The 18397-nt window shown below is 41.5% G+C and overlaps 1 protein-coding gene across 1 annotated transcript; it reads right to left on the reverse strand.

Moving 5' to 3' along the window:
- Positions 1-1033: 1033 nt before the first annotated feature.
- Positions 1034-7110, reverse strand: RB195_019703 (uncharacterized protein; the record flags this gene model as incomplete). Its single annotated transcript, XM_064187681.1, has 8 exons — positions 1034-1142; positions 1234-1403; positions 1485-1595; positions 2660-3312; positions 3409-3519; positions 5626-5761; positions 6958-6988; positions 7046-7110. 8 exons carry the CDS (start codon positions 7108-7110, stop codon positions 1034-1036), a joined length of 1386 nt encoding a protein of 461 aa, XP_064043562.1.
- Between the last annotated feature and the right edge of the window lie 11287 nt (positions 7111-18397).

The raw sequence follows: 18397 nt of genomic DNA on the forward strand, positions 1-18397 counted from the left end.
AACGATCCGCAATCTCTCATTTACTTTGAAACAAACCCGTTTGAGATTATAAAGCGATGCTGGTACACCGCTGATTTCAATTTCCGGCGTAGTCGCAGCGACACCGACAGCCGGCGCACCAATTCAAAGTGCTGAAGCACTAATCCGACGACCTGAGACCTGCCTTACCCCATCTTATGAAATTCTGGCGCTGGCGCACCAATCCAACGTTGTTGGATCCGTCTCACTGCTTTGTGGAATTTCGTGAGCGACACACACACGTTACAGAGTAGGCCCGTTACTATATAGCATGATGATATGATGGATATAACTACACTCGTAGTTCACGAGCATGACAGTGATTACCCCTCGTCACCGCCGCACCCTCGTCGTCCCTCCTACGGTCTGCGAAATAGCACCATTGTGCAATCCCGCTTCTACAAAAATGCGATCTGCTTCGAGCAATCGGACGAGAGTCCTTAACACGCCTACTACTGTTCGGCTGGGCAGCTTCTATTGCCTGTTTGAGTTTTCCCTGTTGGAAAACAAAAGTTGAACGACGAGTTCTTCGCGTTTCATCTTTTTCTGGATGATTAGGAGAAACTGCGTTTGATCACACTCTTCCTCATGAATTACACCCTCATCCTCATCTATTCATGGAAAACGATATACCAACATCCTCAATTTCGTGATACCCTGTCTTCAAAATGCAAAATTTTGTTGACGACTTTCAATAACTGATGTTTGTAACCATATAACTTGTTGATATGAGAGCTCTTTCAATAATTAATGTTTGTAAGCAATATACTTACATATAAATTAACTATCAAAAGAATTAATAAATTCCGAGAGCGGTAGACCGGTTCAGGTTTTGTATGTCATCACAGGAATCTAACAAAGAATACTAAAGAATTCACTGAACTGCGATGAGTGAGGCATTAATTTCACGAGATATTTCTGTATAGAAAAAATTTATTATATTCTGTTATAGAGGAATGAGAAAAAAGTGAATACAGGGAGCAAATCGCAAGGAGCAAAACGTTCAAATGTCGGTTTAAAGTTGTACAACGTGGCCTAATTGCTGTCGAGAAGGTGTGATCCTTCCTCTACGAGGCGGTGCCCTTCTGCGGCTTGACGCTTCTTTTCCCGAAGCTCCCATTGCGCTAAATTTCTTTGGTGTTCTCTATGAAACATATACGCTTCGAAATAAAATAAAATATTAGTTTCAGAACAGCTTAATGGAATCCTTATTACCTAAGGATCATGTTGAGATCTCTTTGCTGCTGCTCCGTAAGTTCCATTATCCGCCCATCACGGATCACAATCAAGCTGCTTCCTCTAGCCGCCGCTTTCTGTTGTTGAGCTCCTTCTACGGCCGCACTCGGCAATTGTCGCACAGAAGGTGCAGAAGCTCTTCTTAGGGGCTGAAAACTCGCTCGTCCTACACTTTCTGTTCTTGATTCCAACGAATCGGGCGGGTCATGTCAGAGTTTAACGTATGTTACCTGCGGTCTCCTCAGTTGCACATTTCTGCCTCTCTCCACCTGCGCTTTTCTAGCAGCAGGTCCTCTTGCATGAGTGGCTTGCGTCCTCGGCACCACTACGTGGTTCAACACCTGAGATATGAAAATGGTACAACTTGCTCTGAACTTGCTCGTCATTTCACTTCATAGGTTTATTGGGCAGGAAATTCCCGTATTCTTCTACTGTAACTCCGAATTTATGGAGTAAACCATTCACACATGTTTATTTTATAAAATAGTTCCAGAACTGTTTTGAAATCCTGTCGGTGAAAGCAGGTAGGTGTTTCGCAAACGAATCAGTTGATTTTGAATATTTTATTTATTGGAGATGATCTCGTTTTTATCAAATTGAGTCATAAACAAGTTCCGTTTTGTTTTTCATTCACTTCTTTAGGTGGCGCAATCAGTTGATTGTGACGCATTGGGCTTCTCTGGTAACTCTCTGTTTAAATTTTGTTCCAATACTGACTTGAAAATACCGTCATATAAGTCTGAAGGGCGACCTTCCCCCTCTGTTCGTCTTTCAAAGTCAAGTTTCCAGAACGTATTTTGAGACACCAATTTCTATGCGACCGATCTGTTATTACTCCATCACCTAATATACTGCATAATTTTGATCCACGGCGGCAGTACTTTTACCTGTTCTAAATTTCCAAAGCATCACATGTCGCAGGTGTATTTTTTGATTCTCCATTTTCGAGGTGACCAAAAAATGAACGTAACGCGCACAACACCAGATTGCTGCCTAAAGACTAACCAAAGCTCTGCCTGCGTAGCTATAACGAAAATCCCTTGTTTGGGTATCATATTGTATGCGCAGGCAATAACGGTATATACCATGTACCTAGCGGGAATTATTTACGACCCTGAGTAGGATTATCATGGAAAAGTGCCAGTGGTGTCGACTTGCATCTTCGTTTATTCTTTCTTATATAAAGACTGCTCACAGTAACAAAGCCTGAGTACTGCGCATCGTTCGCAGAATATCCTTCTCTCGTAGGAAAATACCACATTCTCGAACTTAGCTTACCCTCGTACGTGTTTTGCAAAGAATATCGAGACTTATAATTTACGACTTTGAAATGGTCCCACTAGTTTGTCACAAAATGTCCCAAAATCATACTAGTACACAATATAGTACGAGCAAATGTCCGCACCTTCAAATTCGGCTGTTGTCGCTGAAGTTGTCTCGGTAAGGGTTTCATGTTCCGTGGTTTGGCGACGGGAGCGTTCTTCCTTGCAGGTGCAACTTTGCGCGCCTTCTGTTGCAAATCCGCCTTGCTCGTTTTTGCTGGTGGCAGTCTAGGCTTCGTCTCTGCTCTCATATTTGCTTTTGTCAATGGAATACTGTTCGCGGCTGGTTGAGGAGCTGGGCTTGCAAGATTTGGTCTTGCCTTCATGGTTACCTCTGTATCTTGTGCTTGAGTGGTACCAGCTTCTGCCTTTGACACTGGAGTCATGGGGTTTTCATTTGTCGTCATGAATGGCTTCGATGAGACGGAAGGCTGCTGTTCCGCTGGGTTCTCTTGAGTTTGTGTTGGAATAGTTCTCGCAGGCATTTCTGTTATCATAGGTGAAGCCATAACTTCTTTGAGGGCGGTTGGTTTCATCTTGCCTTCCATCATCTGTTTCATCTCAGGATGTAGGTCTGCAAGTTTTCGTCCTTGGACTGGAGCTACAATAGGTTTTGCGGTTGCAGTCGCATCAGTCTGCGACGTTGACCCCATAGATGTCAACGTACTTAATGAAGGGCTAGATGATTGTTCCATCTTCTCCGGAGTGGTGCCCATCGGAGTCATTGGGGATGCTTCTGTAATAAAATTGTTCATTTCAGTGGTATCATCGGCCGTGCTATCAGTCAATGTCAACGGCGTTATTGTGGAACTGAATTCCTCTTGAGGTTCACTTGTTGTTATCTCCCTCTTCTGCACTTGTGCCGTTGACACTTCCTTTCCCTCCAATGTCTTAGAATCACCATCTTGCTGGAAGGCTTTCGACAATTCACTGGATCGTTGCGCTGTAAAAGGAAAATGTAAATTATTAAATCTCTTGTCTTTTTCTCCTTCGAATCTTTTGCTTCGATTATCTTTTGGTCAATTAGGTAAATAAGTGTATTTGTTTTCTATAGCTTATAATTATGAGAACTTTCTCAACTCTAAAGAGAGTACGTACGATCACTTTCGTGCAGTGCGGTTCTTACAACCTATTTATTAACCATGTGTAATGCGTTTGCATTTCATGCAAAGGCTGAAAAATCGAAACTGCTAATAAGGGAAGTCTGTCATTTCAGGATCTGATCCAGAGATAGTTGACATGTTTTTCAGGTGGATGGTGTGGTGGGGTTAGATGCAGATACATCGGTTCATTCCCTCCGTGACATCGACCAAACATCCGGAGCCAGACGATATACAACGCCCCGGCGTAGCTCGGTGAAGATGTGGTTCAACCAACAATTTCTCTGTTAACTGGTCATTCCCGTATCATGAAAAACAACCACTGCGATTGAAAGTAAATTGGCAAACATCATTAGACATATGATATTGTATGTCCAAAAGCGAGGAATGGGAGTTGAACGTTTGAATCTGATGGATGGGGTGGGTGATTCTAGGGAGGGGAGATGAACAAGAATCGGAGGAAAATGGCATGAAGGAGCGATTAGCGAAGAGAACTGCTATATTTTCTTGTAGCCAGATCACACCGAAGAAAAAGGGCACCTATTTTTGCTCTTTATAGAATAGAAGCGAAATGTGTTCGCAAATTTCACATATGTGTCACTGAAGGCATCATCCCACGAATCTGGGGTGGAGCGGATTTCAGGTGGAGAGTTCCTATACGGGGTCGTATATTATGGAGAGGAGGGTGATTCTGTCCATTTCTTCCTAATTGCCGTAAAAAACAGCCCGGAAGATGCATCGCATGCGCAAGGCTGGCGCGCTCCGATCGAACTCCTTGTAGAAAATAGAGCCTCGGAACGCTCGAAGTCGTATCTTCCGGGCCGTTTTTGCGGCAATTAGGAAGAAATGGAAGGAATCACCCTTTTCTCCATAATCTACGGCTCCGTACAGACATAACCCACCTGAAACCCGCACCATCCCAGATTCGTGCCTGTGATGCCTTTAAACTAGTCAGTAACATGCGGAAGCTGAGGCTTGAGGACATATTTTGATTTTTTCGTTTAAGCACCAAAATAACTGACGCTTTCTTGCTTTAACAATTGGGTTCCAGAAGTTAAAACAATTCTCTTTTGCATTTGCTCCTTCATGTTATTCTCTCCTAATTCTTATTCATTCCTCTCCAGATTGTTAGAATCACTTATCCCGTGCTTATCAACGGCTTCATGAGATGGAAATGGTCACTTGAAAGAGTTTTAAGGTGCAATGTTTGGACATTGTTAATTGAAAAACACCCTCCTCAAGTTCTATGTTGTATGTGCGTACGCATTTCCTGTCGTCCGGATCCTGATGTTTGGTCGTAACACACGAAAAACACGTAGAAATGTAGGAAAACGACATCACTGATGGACCAGACTAAAAAGCGCGCGTAAGCGAACACAGCATACCATGCACTAGGCTACTAGTGCTGCTAGGCAAGTCCCTGGTCGGGTTCTTCATTAACTAGACTGCGTGGTTTACCTCACTTCTTGCGCCTTTTTACCCTATCCAAACCTCACATTTGCAGTTGATTTCCACGCCTGGCATACGCACGAAACATGAGCTTTGACATAATTACGGTCCCACCTCTGGACCAGATGCAGACAGACGTACCGTACCCGTGAAGACACTGCTAGCAGGTTTAGGTGGAGCAAGATTATGGCTAGTACAGAAAAAGTAAGCATGATAGACAGTAAATAGCAAGAAACAAGTTCCTCATATTGGATGGTGATTGCTATCGTATCTTACTTGCCGATTTTCTGCTACACAAATAGTTTGGATTTGGTCCATAGAAATAATAATGGGATCTGTCAAGTTTTTGCTAGTCAAACGACTGATTTTTAGAGAAGATTCGCAATGTAACTCTCAAATGAGCAGATTCCTTTGTTCTTCGGAATTGTATCATTCCTAACTTTTTACTCTCATCTTCAGCGCAATCAGATCAGATGATTCGGCAACTGTTTGAAGTGTACCTTTGAGAGTTGAAGCAGCATTGAATCTTGGTAGAGCGGCCAGCAACGCCTTCTGACTCTCTGGCAAAGGTTCGTGGAACTGTCGCTCGTATAATCTTTGATAGGCGTTCAGCAATTCACGCAGTGACATTGAAGGCTGGAATCAGAGAATGTAGTGGAGACGGTACAGTTGATTTGTTACATTGATCTATACACAGTATTTCAAAGCGGTCCTTTAATATTTATATACATTACGTTACATTAATATTCATCTACATTATTGTTTACAAGCAGCGGTGAGGCTACGTCAGAAATCACTCACTCAGTTGTTAATTACAGCTAACATTGTCAAGAACTGTATTATAACAGAAATGTTACGGTAAATAATAGCGCAGACTTATCGATGACGTTCTCTTTCTCTCATGCGTCTGGTGATATTCTGCGTCAGTCATCCTACATGGAATTTCCAAGGAATCGTTTTTAGAAGGATTTGTCAATCTACGCCTTTGCGAACTCCCATATTGCTATTCACAGCTGTTAGCCTGGTTCGATCCGTGTGTGAAATCACCTTGCACTGGAGAGCTCATGTCACTTGGCTCTCACTTAGTTTTTGACGATGAGTCGTTCGAATAACGAATCATATACGAACCAACGGTGTCTATTCATAAATAGCAGAAAAGGATCTGAATATGTGAATGCGCATATCTGTGAATGTTCAGTCACGAAGCGAAGCGCGGACAGACGACGCGACAAATAAAACGGGATCTTCCTTTTCAAGCACTCACTGCTAGGGGTCGCTTATGTGCCAACTTTGTTTTCAAACTTGTTCTTCTCAGTAGTTCTTATCTTTCGTCGGTCTAACCTCCGAGGATTTGCAACTCTTCGCCTCGATCAACAACAAAGAAATGTTAAAAACACCTAGAAACTGCGGAGAAATATTCCAGAAATTTGCCATTTGTGCTTTATCAAATTCTAGCCTAGGTCTTAAGCATCAGTGGCCCCGGTTTCTGCAAATTACACAATATACATTTAGAATTTCCACAGAAATCGTACGTTACATCATTATTGTTCTTATTTTTCAAAAATCTTAATTAAATACTCTTAGGTAATTGTCCGCACAAGATCAAAGATGTACCAAGAGTAAATTCGGGAGTTCATCACGCTCACGATTCAGTTACTGGTGTAATTTTGTGAGGAAACAATATGTTCGCAGTAAAAAAAAAGACGTATGAAAGGAAAAGTGATTCAAGGGTTTGCTCAGAACACGAATACGCTAAAATAAGTTGCACTGTACTAGGGAAATTGACTTGATTATAACGGTTCAATAAACTTGAATAAAAATATTATGCACACCGATTGCGGAGCTCCAGCAGCAGTTGGCAGTCTGCAATGACCACAATTAGCGAGATTCGTCCTAAGGAAGCCGAAAGCGTACACCTACCCATCCTTCGCCGTGCACCGTCCGATCACGGACACGAAGACAGCCAAGCTCAGCAGAACCTTCATGGATCTGCAAATGTTTGTAAAGATACGCTAAAAATGGGACAAATCGCGTGCAGCGAAAGTGAGTGTATGAGCGGCTGGTAGGTGGGATGCTTGGATTCCTGCTTCTAAGTAGGTCATCAAATGAGTATTGTTACGGACGAAAACGGAAGCGTCCGTTAGAAGTCAATCGCACCAGTAGACAGCAAAGGAATATGCACGAGCGATGAATCGAGCACACTTACTGTCACACCGATTGTAACAGCAAAAGAATTCCGACACGAATGGCCGCCTTGAACGAGGCGCGCCTGAAATAATGAGGAGGATAGTAAGTGAGACGTCGGCGTGGCCATTTGAGGAGGTAAGCACATTGGTTAGGAGTGGCACATTTGAGGAGACATCAGCGAAGCAGCAGAAAACATAAACGGGTTCTGAACCGATACAATGTTTCAATGTGCCAACAATGAGAAACAGTGATTGCCTCCTCAAATTCCATTGGGTTTAGTCGTCCCGCCTTCGCTAAGGTACACGTCGATGTTATCAAAACTGCGTTACATGAACTCTTAGCAAAACGAAACCTTCAAGATAGGTAAAAGTAAAGTGTACGTAAAAAGGTTCTGTAGAGACGAGATTTATGGAAAGTTACAGTTTGGCAATTCCTATAAAAAGTATGTAACGAAAATTTGCTGTAGAAAGAAATTGTCATTTGCAGCGGAGCAGAACAGCAAAGAACTAAGTCATGGAAAGAGAAATAACAATCTAAACTATGACAACATGACTTTTTTGAGAAGCATGGGCGTTTATATAATCAGATGAAATTGAAGGGCCATGAAATAAGAACACTAAGAAAAAGAAGAGGAGAGCTGAGGCAAAGACGAACTGTTATTGAGCTTCGCAAACTTTCGACGACCTTCAAACCTGTTCAGTTTTTCGCCTAACATTTCATATTAGGGAACCTATTCATTCATGGTAAGCTTGTGATGTATGTAGTAAACTCAAGGTTTTCTTGTACATGCATAAGTGTTTCCGGTTTATGAATCTTCCTTCGCTATGCTGTAGGTGGAAATGAGCCGAACTGATGGATAGTGACAGTGGATACAATTTTTCCATCAAAAAACGTGCGAATGAAGCCATTTAGCTGTGAAGATTAAATATCAGAATGAGTTGTCGAGAATGAGAGCACGAGTCCTCGTTTCGTTCCTGATATGGATAGAAGATGTAAGCACCTTGAAGGTACATGAAACAGAAATTTCAGCCATGAAGACGTTGAAGACGTTGTGGATTCTTAAAAGAAACCCTCCGTTAATAATAGGAATGAATACTTGTTAACGAATGTGTTCTTGCCGCTTTTACCGCTCCGTAACCTATAACTGCCAGATGTTGTGTGTAGATCGAATAATCCACATCGGTCCACCTACACAGCAATACCCTTCCGTTGGTATAGTGGGCAGCGACGAGCGCGTGCTACCAGCGGCCGCACATCCGGTGGAGTCCTGACTATTTTCAGAGGAGACTATATTCACTACACATGGCTTCCGTTTTCACTATCTTGACGATTATAGAAACACTGACCACGAGCAGCGTGGTACTTTTATTTATTTACTTATTCGCGTACACCAACAGTGCACCAAAGGGGAAAAAAACGGAGCACATTTGTCTGAAGTCAACACAACAAAACACTTGACGGAATAAACGTGAGATTTTCCGACAAACTGAAAAAAAACCGGACTCGGCTTAGTCCTAGACGGCAAAAAAGCTGGAACTTTAGTTTAATAAAGATTCCATTAAAAAACCCCACGGGTACACTAATAGAAAACGTAAGCACTTTATGTTTTGAATCCTGCTTTAACTCCGGAAAAAAGCCAACTAGCTAGGATGTGTACTCCACTTAGGGTTTACAAGTGGAATGCCAAAAATACACATACGATGGTGTGAAGTAGAGCAATAAAAATGAAGAACAGCACTTAAAAGACACCGCTGCAAAAGTGAATGAGCAGGAAATGATTTCGATTACGCTGAAATTTCCTAGTTGCTTCGGTTGTAAAGTGGTCATTGGAGTGAAATCATCTACAGACTGAATCCACATTTACTGTATCTCACTACCGTCTGTGGAAGGTATCCAGTGGATTTTGGTTTTGGTAATGATGTTCTGATTTGTGATCGATACACACTAATATTGCACTGTCGAGTGTTTCTGATTTCGTTGCGCTCCATTATCGAAACCAGCAATTAGTTATCTCCAGTTACTTAACAAGCTTATGCAACCCCATGTTTTTTTCCACGTGAGATTTGCCTGACTCCTCTCACTACTCCTAAATGGACCAGTTTTCGAAACACTCTAGAAATTCTTTTATTTGAATGGATAGATGTGAAACGTTTACAGATGAAAAAATGAGTTAGCGCAGAAAGAATTCCGTCGAACTCAACTCGCAACTCGCTTTCTTCATCATTCTCGTTTTTTTTTAAAGGCTAGACTTTGTAGGTTCATGTGGTGTTTCTCCTACGATGTTGTATGCAGATTTTCAACTAATAGACAATGTAGTCTGTGACCTCTGTTAAACAATTTCGTAGTCGTTTTCGAGTAGACTGGGGAATGCGGTCACAACATAACAAACATAATAAATTAACCAATTGACATACCTTACGGGAGTAACGACAAATGCCTTTTATAGATTTTAATATGATCATTATTATTTGATTTTATAGATTTTAATATGATCATTATCATTTGACTATCTTGATTGAAAATCATTAGAAAACTTGAAAAATCATACCTCAATGATTTTTCAAGTTTTCTAATGATTTTCAATCAAGATAGTCAAACGCATGGAACTAGTATCTGTTCGCACAATATCTCACTTAAAAGAGTAGGGATTTCTACAAAATTTCACGAACGGCTGATATCCCACGCAGTACACATATCAGACATCAATGTAGATCACAGCAAAAACTTCTCCTCTTACTTTTTTTTGCTAAACGACAACGAAAACAACCAGCCTTGAACCTTATTATGGAATGAGGTAAGTGGTGCACTATTTGAGAGATCAAAACAAAATTTACCATACTGACGAGTTGGAGAAGCTCCTCAATCACGATTCCAAGGCACAACAAGAATTTCGGATCTAAATGGGCATGTGTTCCAAACATACGAACATAGCGATGGTCTCGACTTGATTCCAAAGTTCTAAGCAAGGTTAGTTATTTGTAAGATTATCTCCAAAGCAGCCATAAGGAAATATGCTTTTATTACAATGCATAGAAACCAATCTGTCCGCACTCATCGTGCTCCTATTATTACTAGTCGGCGTTTTATGCGTTGTAAAACACGAAAACGACATCATCCCTTCAGATGCATTCAACGCTTAGGTGGCATACCTATATTTTCAGATCAGGTCTAAAGGATCTGAAGGAGTACAACTTTTTTTGCCCTTCTTTAGCACCTGCCTAAACCCTGTTGATTTCGTTGTCGTTTAACCAAAAAAAGTAAGAGAGGGAGGTTTTGCTGTGACCCACGTAGCGGCGGTCTTATATGTGGATTTTTATGCGCGAATGTATAGCTAAACTAAGATTCTAACCATAAAAAATTGGTGTTGTAACTCCAACCAGTTTTCAAAGTGATATTTTTCCACAGCTATGATTTAGTGGACTGTCTTGAGCAAAAAGTAACAAAATTGTCATCATTACGCATGCGTTGAAGGTGAGGTTGAAGGATGATTGACAGTTTGGAGGAAACTAGAAACTTCAAGCGTGGAGCGCTCAAGAACACCTGAGTGCTTGGGATACGGGATCGTATTAAAGGTGGAACTGAATTGGTGAGATCAGTTCCAAGATAATTCTCACATTTCTACTACTCTCGAGGAGGTGAGCTAGATATTCCAATGAACTATGCAAACCCAACTGCACTACCTCACATATTCCTCCACTAGTATCATCCATGTTCTGTGGATATTGTCCAAATCAATGAATCTTAAAGAAGAGCGACTACTTCGAAATGTTGGAAAAAGTGGTAACGAATATGTTGCAAGCTGTTAAAACATTTTAAATATCCATATATCTTGAGTTTTTTCTAGCAGACACGGAGATAGCCAAAACCAGACCAAAACCGTACATTTTTGCTAAGTTGATGTGTCGTAATAGCCTGCCTTAATTAACCTGACAGCATCTTCTTCAATAAGATCGAAATCGCAAATGTTTTGCAGAACGAAGGGAGAGGGTCTAGAAAATGGCATCGCCTAAACTGAGGGAAGTGCGGGGAGCGGCAGATTCCAAATAGGCGAACAACGACCTTGCAACCTGCTGCAGCAAAAAACTGCAAGCCGCTACCACGTCTCGTCAAGTTTTCTTTTTGAATATCCTGCAGGGAAGTTAAAAGTCTGCATTTTGTTTCTTTTTCATTCCTTTTTTTTGTTCGAAGGCGGAAATAAGTTCGCGTGCGAGAAGACATCGTTGACGGTTCTCAGAGCTCAAAGGCAGCAACTATAGTTCACAAGCAGCAGCTCACAACCACAAGCAATTTCTAAAGTTCTATCGGGACGCACTTCCAATTATCCGGGGAACCCATAAAATAATTTTAGAGTATTTTTTACAGAGATTTCCTTTGAGGCGGTTATTGGTGCGTATCTTTTCTTCAGAGCTTCTAGTCCCTCTGGTGCTTCCTGCGTGAATCACATCAGTTCCTTGACGCCTTTCATTCCCGAAGAAGTCCCCCCATGATGTTCTCTTTGTTCTTATGCACAGAAAGCGTTTGCGTCTTTCTATTCAATCTTTCCAAGTATACTACGTGAACCAACTTTAGCATTTGCGGTTATACTCTACGGTTACAAAGATCTGGAGCACTTGTGTTGAATAATTACGCATTCGACTGCTTCGGACGTGCCGTCACACCGTCGTTGCCCTCAGAGCATTTTCACGTGCCGTGTCGGCTGCACATTGTTCGGTTCTTTTGCATTTCGTGGAAGTTGACTGAAATTATGTAACTGTCACAGCTAGTAATGCACCCACATGGCTGTGGGTATCGACCAAGTCGTCACTTCACTGATGCATCACTGAGCACACCCCTGAAGTAATGAGAAGCCTCTCTCAAAATATTTCATTTAGGTGTGATCGATGCACAAATTTAGTAGATTAGATCATTTGGAAGTATGTTCACGAGTGATGATATCACAGAAGTGTTGTTGTGTGCTACTAAATGCTCATAAATGAGCTCGTTCTACAAGAGAACAGAATCTTGGGCATTTCGACAAAGTGTATATTTAAAAATCCCTACATCAAGCTCTTTTTCGTTGTTGATGATATAATAGGTGAACATTGGAACTTACGCCATTAGCGATGGCTGTTTTTTTTTTTTTTGCAAAAACGTTTATCAAAAATTTAGGAACCTCTCAAGACAGTTCGTCGTTATCGTTGTACAGTGATTCAAAACAAATGCATATCCTGAATACTGTTGCATACGATGCCTCTGAAATACTGCTAATCGATGCTGATGCACCTTAGCGCCTCCATATGGAATCCCAAAGACAACTTCAGCGAACCGGTTTTTGACTGGCACTTTCGTGAAATTCATGAGATGAGAACGTGTGAGTGACGCAGTGCAAATACACCCAAAACGTTTGCAGAATTCTTACAACGCAATCATTCCTGAAATGAGAATTTCGTTCTGAAGTATGTAGATGAGAAGATCTTCATCATTTCAACTTCTGTCCAAAACATTTAAGGAAGTTACAAGGTTATAGATGAACATGTGCATCAATTCATCTTTAATCCAGCGAAGTAGTTGGAAAACGTTACCGACTATTTTGGATTTGCCGGAATCTTAGATTATGGAGAGGGGGGTGATTCCGTCCGTTTTTTAGTAATTGCCATAAAAAGCGGTCCGGAAGATTTGGCGCGTACACAAGGCTGGCGCGCTCAAATTGAACTCGTTGTAGAAAGCAGCGCGCCGGATCGCTCGAAGCCGTGTCGTCCGGGCCGTTTTTTTTTGCGGAAATTAGGAAGAAATGGACGGAATCACGCTTCTCTTCACAATCTACGATCCCGCAGACGAATACTCCACCTGAAATCCGTACCACCTCAGATTCGTGGGGTGATGCCTTTAAGTTTATGTGGTAAGAATCCATGTGCGTTTTGACCGAAATACGTTGAATAAATCCGATAGTCAGAGGTCTCAGGAGCACCAACGGCCGAATTTTAACCGATGAGACAACTTATACTTGCACAAACAGTGAAACAAGACCTGTTCTCCGTGAGTTCTCAGACGATTTCTTTAATGTGATCGCGGGAAAACAGCAACAGATAACCAGTAACTTGCGCATGGAAAGATTTCACTGATATCGTCAATTAAGAAGGAGCAAACTATGTGGATAGATGAGATACCCACTTGAATAGAAGTGAGAAAAGAAGAAAAGAAAACCGAAAATAGCTCAAACTCATATCTGAAGACAACCTAAACTCAGATAATAGAGGTGTTAGAGGAGAAAAAGAGCATAGAATACAGAAATATACGCGTTGATCTGAACGCTGGACCCATTCTTTCGGAAATGGAACGGAAAAAAATGCAGGACCTGGAGGTTATTAGCGAGGAGTGTAAGGATTCATTAGTGTGGTATTTGCTGCAACTAACAGAAAAACACAAAGCTCCTGACAGTCTTTATTCCACTTCAACTATGAAAAATGAAGAGTAAAGAGAAGTTGGGTTCCAGAAAAACAAGTAGCTATTAGATCTATTGGTAGATTCGACTGACAAGCAAATCATGAGTAACAGGCGCTTTTTGATCGTACAGTTACTTGTCACCTCATATCACGCATACGATCGTACAAACAGGAGTTCCCAGTAGCACTTGGACCATCCTTGCAAGCTGATGGCAATTACATACCTGGCAATCAAATGGTAAATAACCAACCCATTCAGCCATCTTCGAGTCCTCCAAACTCCTCTAAAAACATTCAAAAACGAAGTTAATTTGTAGCAGCTACAAAATAAGAGACATAGAACATATCCTTGGATATGTAGCGATCCGCTGACGTTCGGACGGAAGATCTTTGCACTTATCACAGCCTGTTCTCACTTGTTCGATTGACAGCTATAAATACGTCACAAGTAAACATCAGCTCAAAAAGTCAAGAAATTGTGCCATCAATTTAAAGGCAGCATATCACAGAGCTAACGATGTTGGAGTCTTTGTGGACAAATATAGTATTCGGGTGTAGAACTCGAGCGAAGGAGCGCGGCCCCACTCAATTTCCTCTAGTCGTTTGAAAAACGACGCGGGAAACGGCGTCTGCTCTTACGAGGTACGTCAGAACGCTCCACGCCCGCAGAGCCGCACCCACGAGTGTGCTAGCAAAAATCAATACTCACCAGATCAGTGGTCGTAGTCAACACCCCTGTATTCTTGTCCACAGAGACGTCAACTTCTCGCCTCTAACCACAAAATACCGTGAATAGTTCACACAACAACAACAACTCCACTCTATCTGTAAAGGATAAAAGATAAAGGGTCTGGCGTTAATCAATCCGCTTGGGATGCGCCGCCACGTTCACTTCATTTCAGAATCACTTGAGGCTTACGAACGTGCAACTGCCCTATACAATGACTTGCGGGGGCTAGCCAATGAGACAGGTCAGTGATTTTATCCTTCCAGACCAATTTATCGACCCTGCAGGGATGAAATACTTGGTGAGCACTAGGGCGGATTCAAACCTCCGATCGATCGTGTGGACAGCGGAACCTCTTACCGACTGTGCTACACCCGCCCCTACTCTATCTATAGAACAACTTTATCAGAAACAATAGAGAAAAGTTGTAGGTTGATATACTAAAATAGACGAATCAGAGAGGAACTTCACAGAGCTGGATTAGTAAATTTTGACCACATGAATGCGGTGACGGAGTGAAAATATTACAAAAGAAGTCGGTATGACCATAATGTTCTCCAGTTACCAAACAAAAAAAATGTCACGTGACATGGATTCCTACCAGCGTAACTGAATATATTTGTGCAATAGGAAAAATTCGTTTTTGTGTCCACTGTTTTGAAAACTATGCTAACCTACAACATACGTTGTGAACCTTATCAGATAGAAAACGTGTAATGTTTAATTTGTTGTCATTTGTCGAAGCACACCAAATGTTTAATTTGGTGTGCTTCGACAAATGTAAGTCTCGGGTTAGCCGGCCATAATCGAGTACACCATGCAGCTACTGTAACCTTCATACGAATAAAATTCATCATAGCTGCATCAATAGTGCTATGAGTGGCAGTCAGGACAGAAAATTCGTCCTACAAAAAATTCGAAGAAAGATTCATACTCTCTTTTAAGAATACCCACAGTAGATCTTGTTATAATCGGCTCAAAACGACCTGAAGCTCGGTTCAATTGCGTAAGCAGCGCGGTTGAACTAGTGGTTGCCTTGCGACTTGTATTGCATAGCTTAAAGGCAGCATACCACGGAGGTGGTGCGAATTTCAGGTGGAGTATACATATACGGGGTCGTAGATTATGGAGACGCGGGTGGTTCCGCTCATCTCTTCCTGTAAACAGTCGCCTCTAGAATGCTGTTTTGTAAGACGCCATCTATTGCAACGCTCCACCCCTTGCGCCGCCTCCGCCCTGCAATTCGTCGAAAATCAACTCGGGCTGCCCCCATAGGAAGTAGGGGATGCTATGGTGCAAGGGTGGCGCGCTGCGATAGAAGGCATCGTACAAAACAGCATTCAGGGGCAGGCTGCTTGCAGTGATTTAGGGAGAGATGAGCGGAACAGTATGCGGATACTCCACCTAAAATCCGTACCACACCAGATTCGTGGTATGCTGCCTTTGATGGAGGTGGCAGGGGTATCACATATGATGACAAATATATACATATACACGTAGGGATAGGGGTATATCCTCGATCACAACCGCTAGCATCGTCTTTTTTAATGCACTCGCAGAAAAAAGTCCACTGATCTTCACGTCGTCTTGATCCAACTAGAACTGTTCATGTCGATGTTCATAATCCTTGTCGGGCATCTCTGGACACGTATTCTTTTCTTCTCAGAATAGCATTAGTAAAATAACCATCTTCTGCAGTAAACCTCACAGGCTTGGTTTTCCAGCACAACATTGATCGGGAAATAATCATGGATGAATAGTAATTAACCAACCGTGGTTCGGGGTATCTTCACACCCCCAATTTTGACGTTGAAAGTTGACACCAGGACCGCACCATGTCTAGAGTCGGGTCGAAAGGAAATGAAGCTCGCAGGCGGCGAGCCATTCAGTTGAGAATTAGCAAAATGAAGTCATCCGTGTCGAGATTGGGCTCAATTTTTCTTTTGTTTTCACATTTTTTGCCTTTCTTTAAAACTTTCTCTTCTCAGAATTCTTTTCTTCTCAGAATAGCATTAGTAAAATAATTTATGTTCCTTTTTTTGTGTCTTTGTGAAAACACAAGATAAGGACATGTGAGAACATGAAAATAAATACAACTTTGAACCTAATTTTAAAAGCAGAACATGAACAAAAGCAATACAATAACTTAAGAACAATGTAGATACAAAATAGATACAATACAAATATAGATACATCCTATAACAAAAGCAGATACAGTAAACATAAAAAAGATACGAAAAACCAAACACAAAAGAAAAAAATCAAGAAGAAAAGAAAAGGAATGAGGATAGACAAAAAATTGCGGCCAATACCTATCCGTACGTCGTCCGCCGGCAAAATTTGGGAACTTGCCGAGTGAACTGCTTCCAGGCCTCCTTGGAGGTGTCAACTCCAACGCGACCGTCCGTGCAACTCGTGTTGTTGCAAACAGAACGTTCGCACATTGTGCTTCATGTCATTTTGACCCTTCTGTATTTCATATCGTAGTGTCACCTACACTGACAGAGGTGAAACTAAACGTATGTATATGCAAAAATTATTATATTCGGGGTCATTGCTCGTTGAGTTCAACAATAGAGGAGACAACAGGGTAAACTCCTACTATAGCAAGTGAAAAGGCCGGGTTTCAAGGTTTCCTATTTCGAAGTGCGCGAAATTAAGTACAATGTACTCTATTTGACAAGCCTTATGATGTACATTGTAAGTTGGCACAATACTAAAAAAACATTTGAACGGAACACTTCTAGTGTGTAACTGCATTCGTTTACGCCGAAGGAAATGTACGGAACCTGAAGTTTTTTGATTAGCAGGTGGAAAAAATTATGGTACTTGTAGTTGGTATTTCGTGATGAATTCACTTCATCACTACATTCGTGCGAGTGCGAGTACAAATCTATTAAGGTCACTTTTTGAAGTTCTTTACCAATTTTTCTCTGCTTATGTAGTGATGTGCGCAATATAAGCACTGGTGCGCACACATCAATTGTAGTGCCCGTATGCAGCTTTTAGAAAAAGAAGTAAGGAACCAGTTTTTTTTTCTTAGTCTACCACATCATTTTAAGGTAGAGAGGGTTAAATCGTTTTGATCTCACCGCGAGTAGAAAGAAAGGGAAGTGTAGTTTACGAATATTAATGTAATGACGATCAATTCTGCCTAGTTTTACGGAAAAAAAAGGCGTGTGCGAAATTTTTACTGAAACATTTACTGAGACAAATATCGTTGCACCTGTCAACAATGATGCAATTAATTACTTTATTTATTTATTTATTTATTTATTCACATACACCAATGGTGCACTAGAAAAGAAAGATAAAAAAGGAACACATTTTGACTGAGTCAGAGAATTTGACGAATAAAAAAATTACAAACTTTACTAAGATCGGAATTCAATTTGTTGTCAAAGTAGGCTGGGGCTGTCTTTTTGCGGCGGTTGATAAGTCCAACATGTCAAACATTTCGTTCTCCTACTCCAGAAGGTGAAGAATCCTCTTGTGACAACTACTTTCCCATCCAAAGCGCTTACCATTGGTCCAATTATCGAAACATCAGGGTTCGGACAGCCGAATTAGCCCAAGACCAGAACTAGAAGCGAATCTGACGAGGGACCTTAAGCAAGAGGATACACCAACTTTCGTGATCTTCACGACGACTGACCACCACAATCTAGACAAGCGCCAGTCAAGACCAAACCTGCCAAAAGATGCGGAACTTAGCAAGAGGAGGTTATTCAGAAGTAGTTGAGAGAGGAGGTAATATGACGGAACAAATTAAAGAGAGATTTAACCAAAAGATTTCAGTATCCTCGTTAGCGAATGAGCTTCAATGACCGGAATAGACTTCATATGTAGGAAGAAAGGAAAGAGTGGCCTCGCAGTAAGCTGAAAAAGATAACTATAGGAAAACCAGTGCAAGAACTGGAAAAATGTAAAAGACAA

The sequence above is a fragment of the Necator americanus genome, chromosome II (assembly GCF_031761385.1).
Source record: "Necator americanus strain Aroian chromosome II, whole genome shotgun sequence".
Classification (NCBI taxonomy): Eukaryota; Metazoa; Nematoda; class Chromadorea; order Rhabditida; family Ancylostomatidae; genus Necator; species Necator americanus.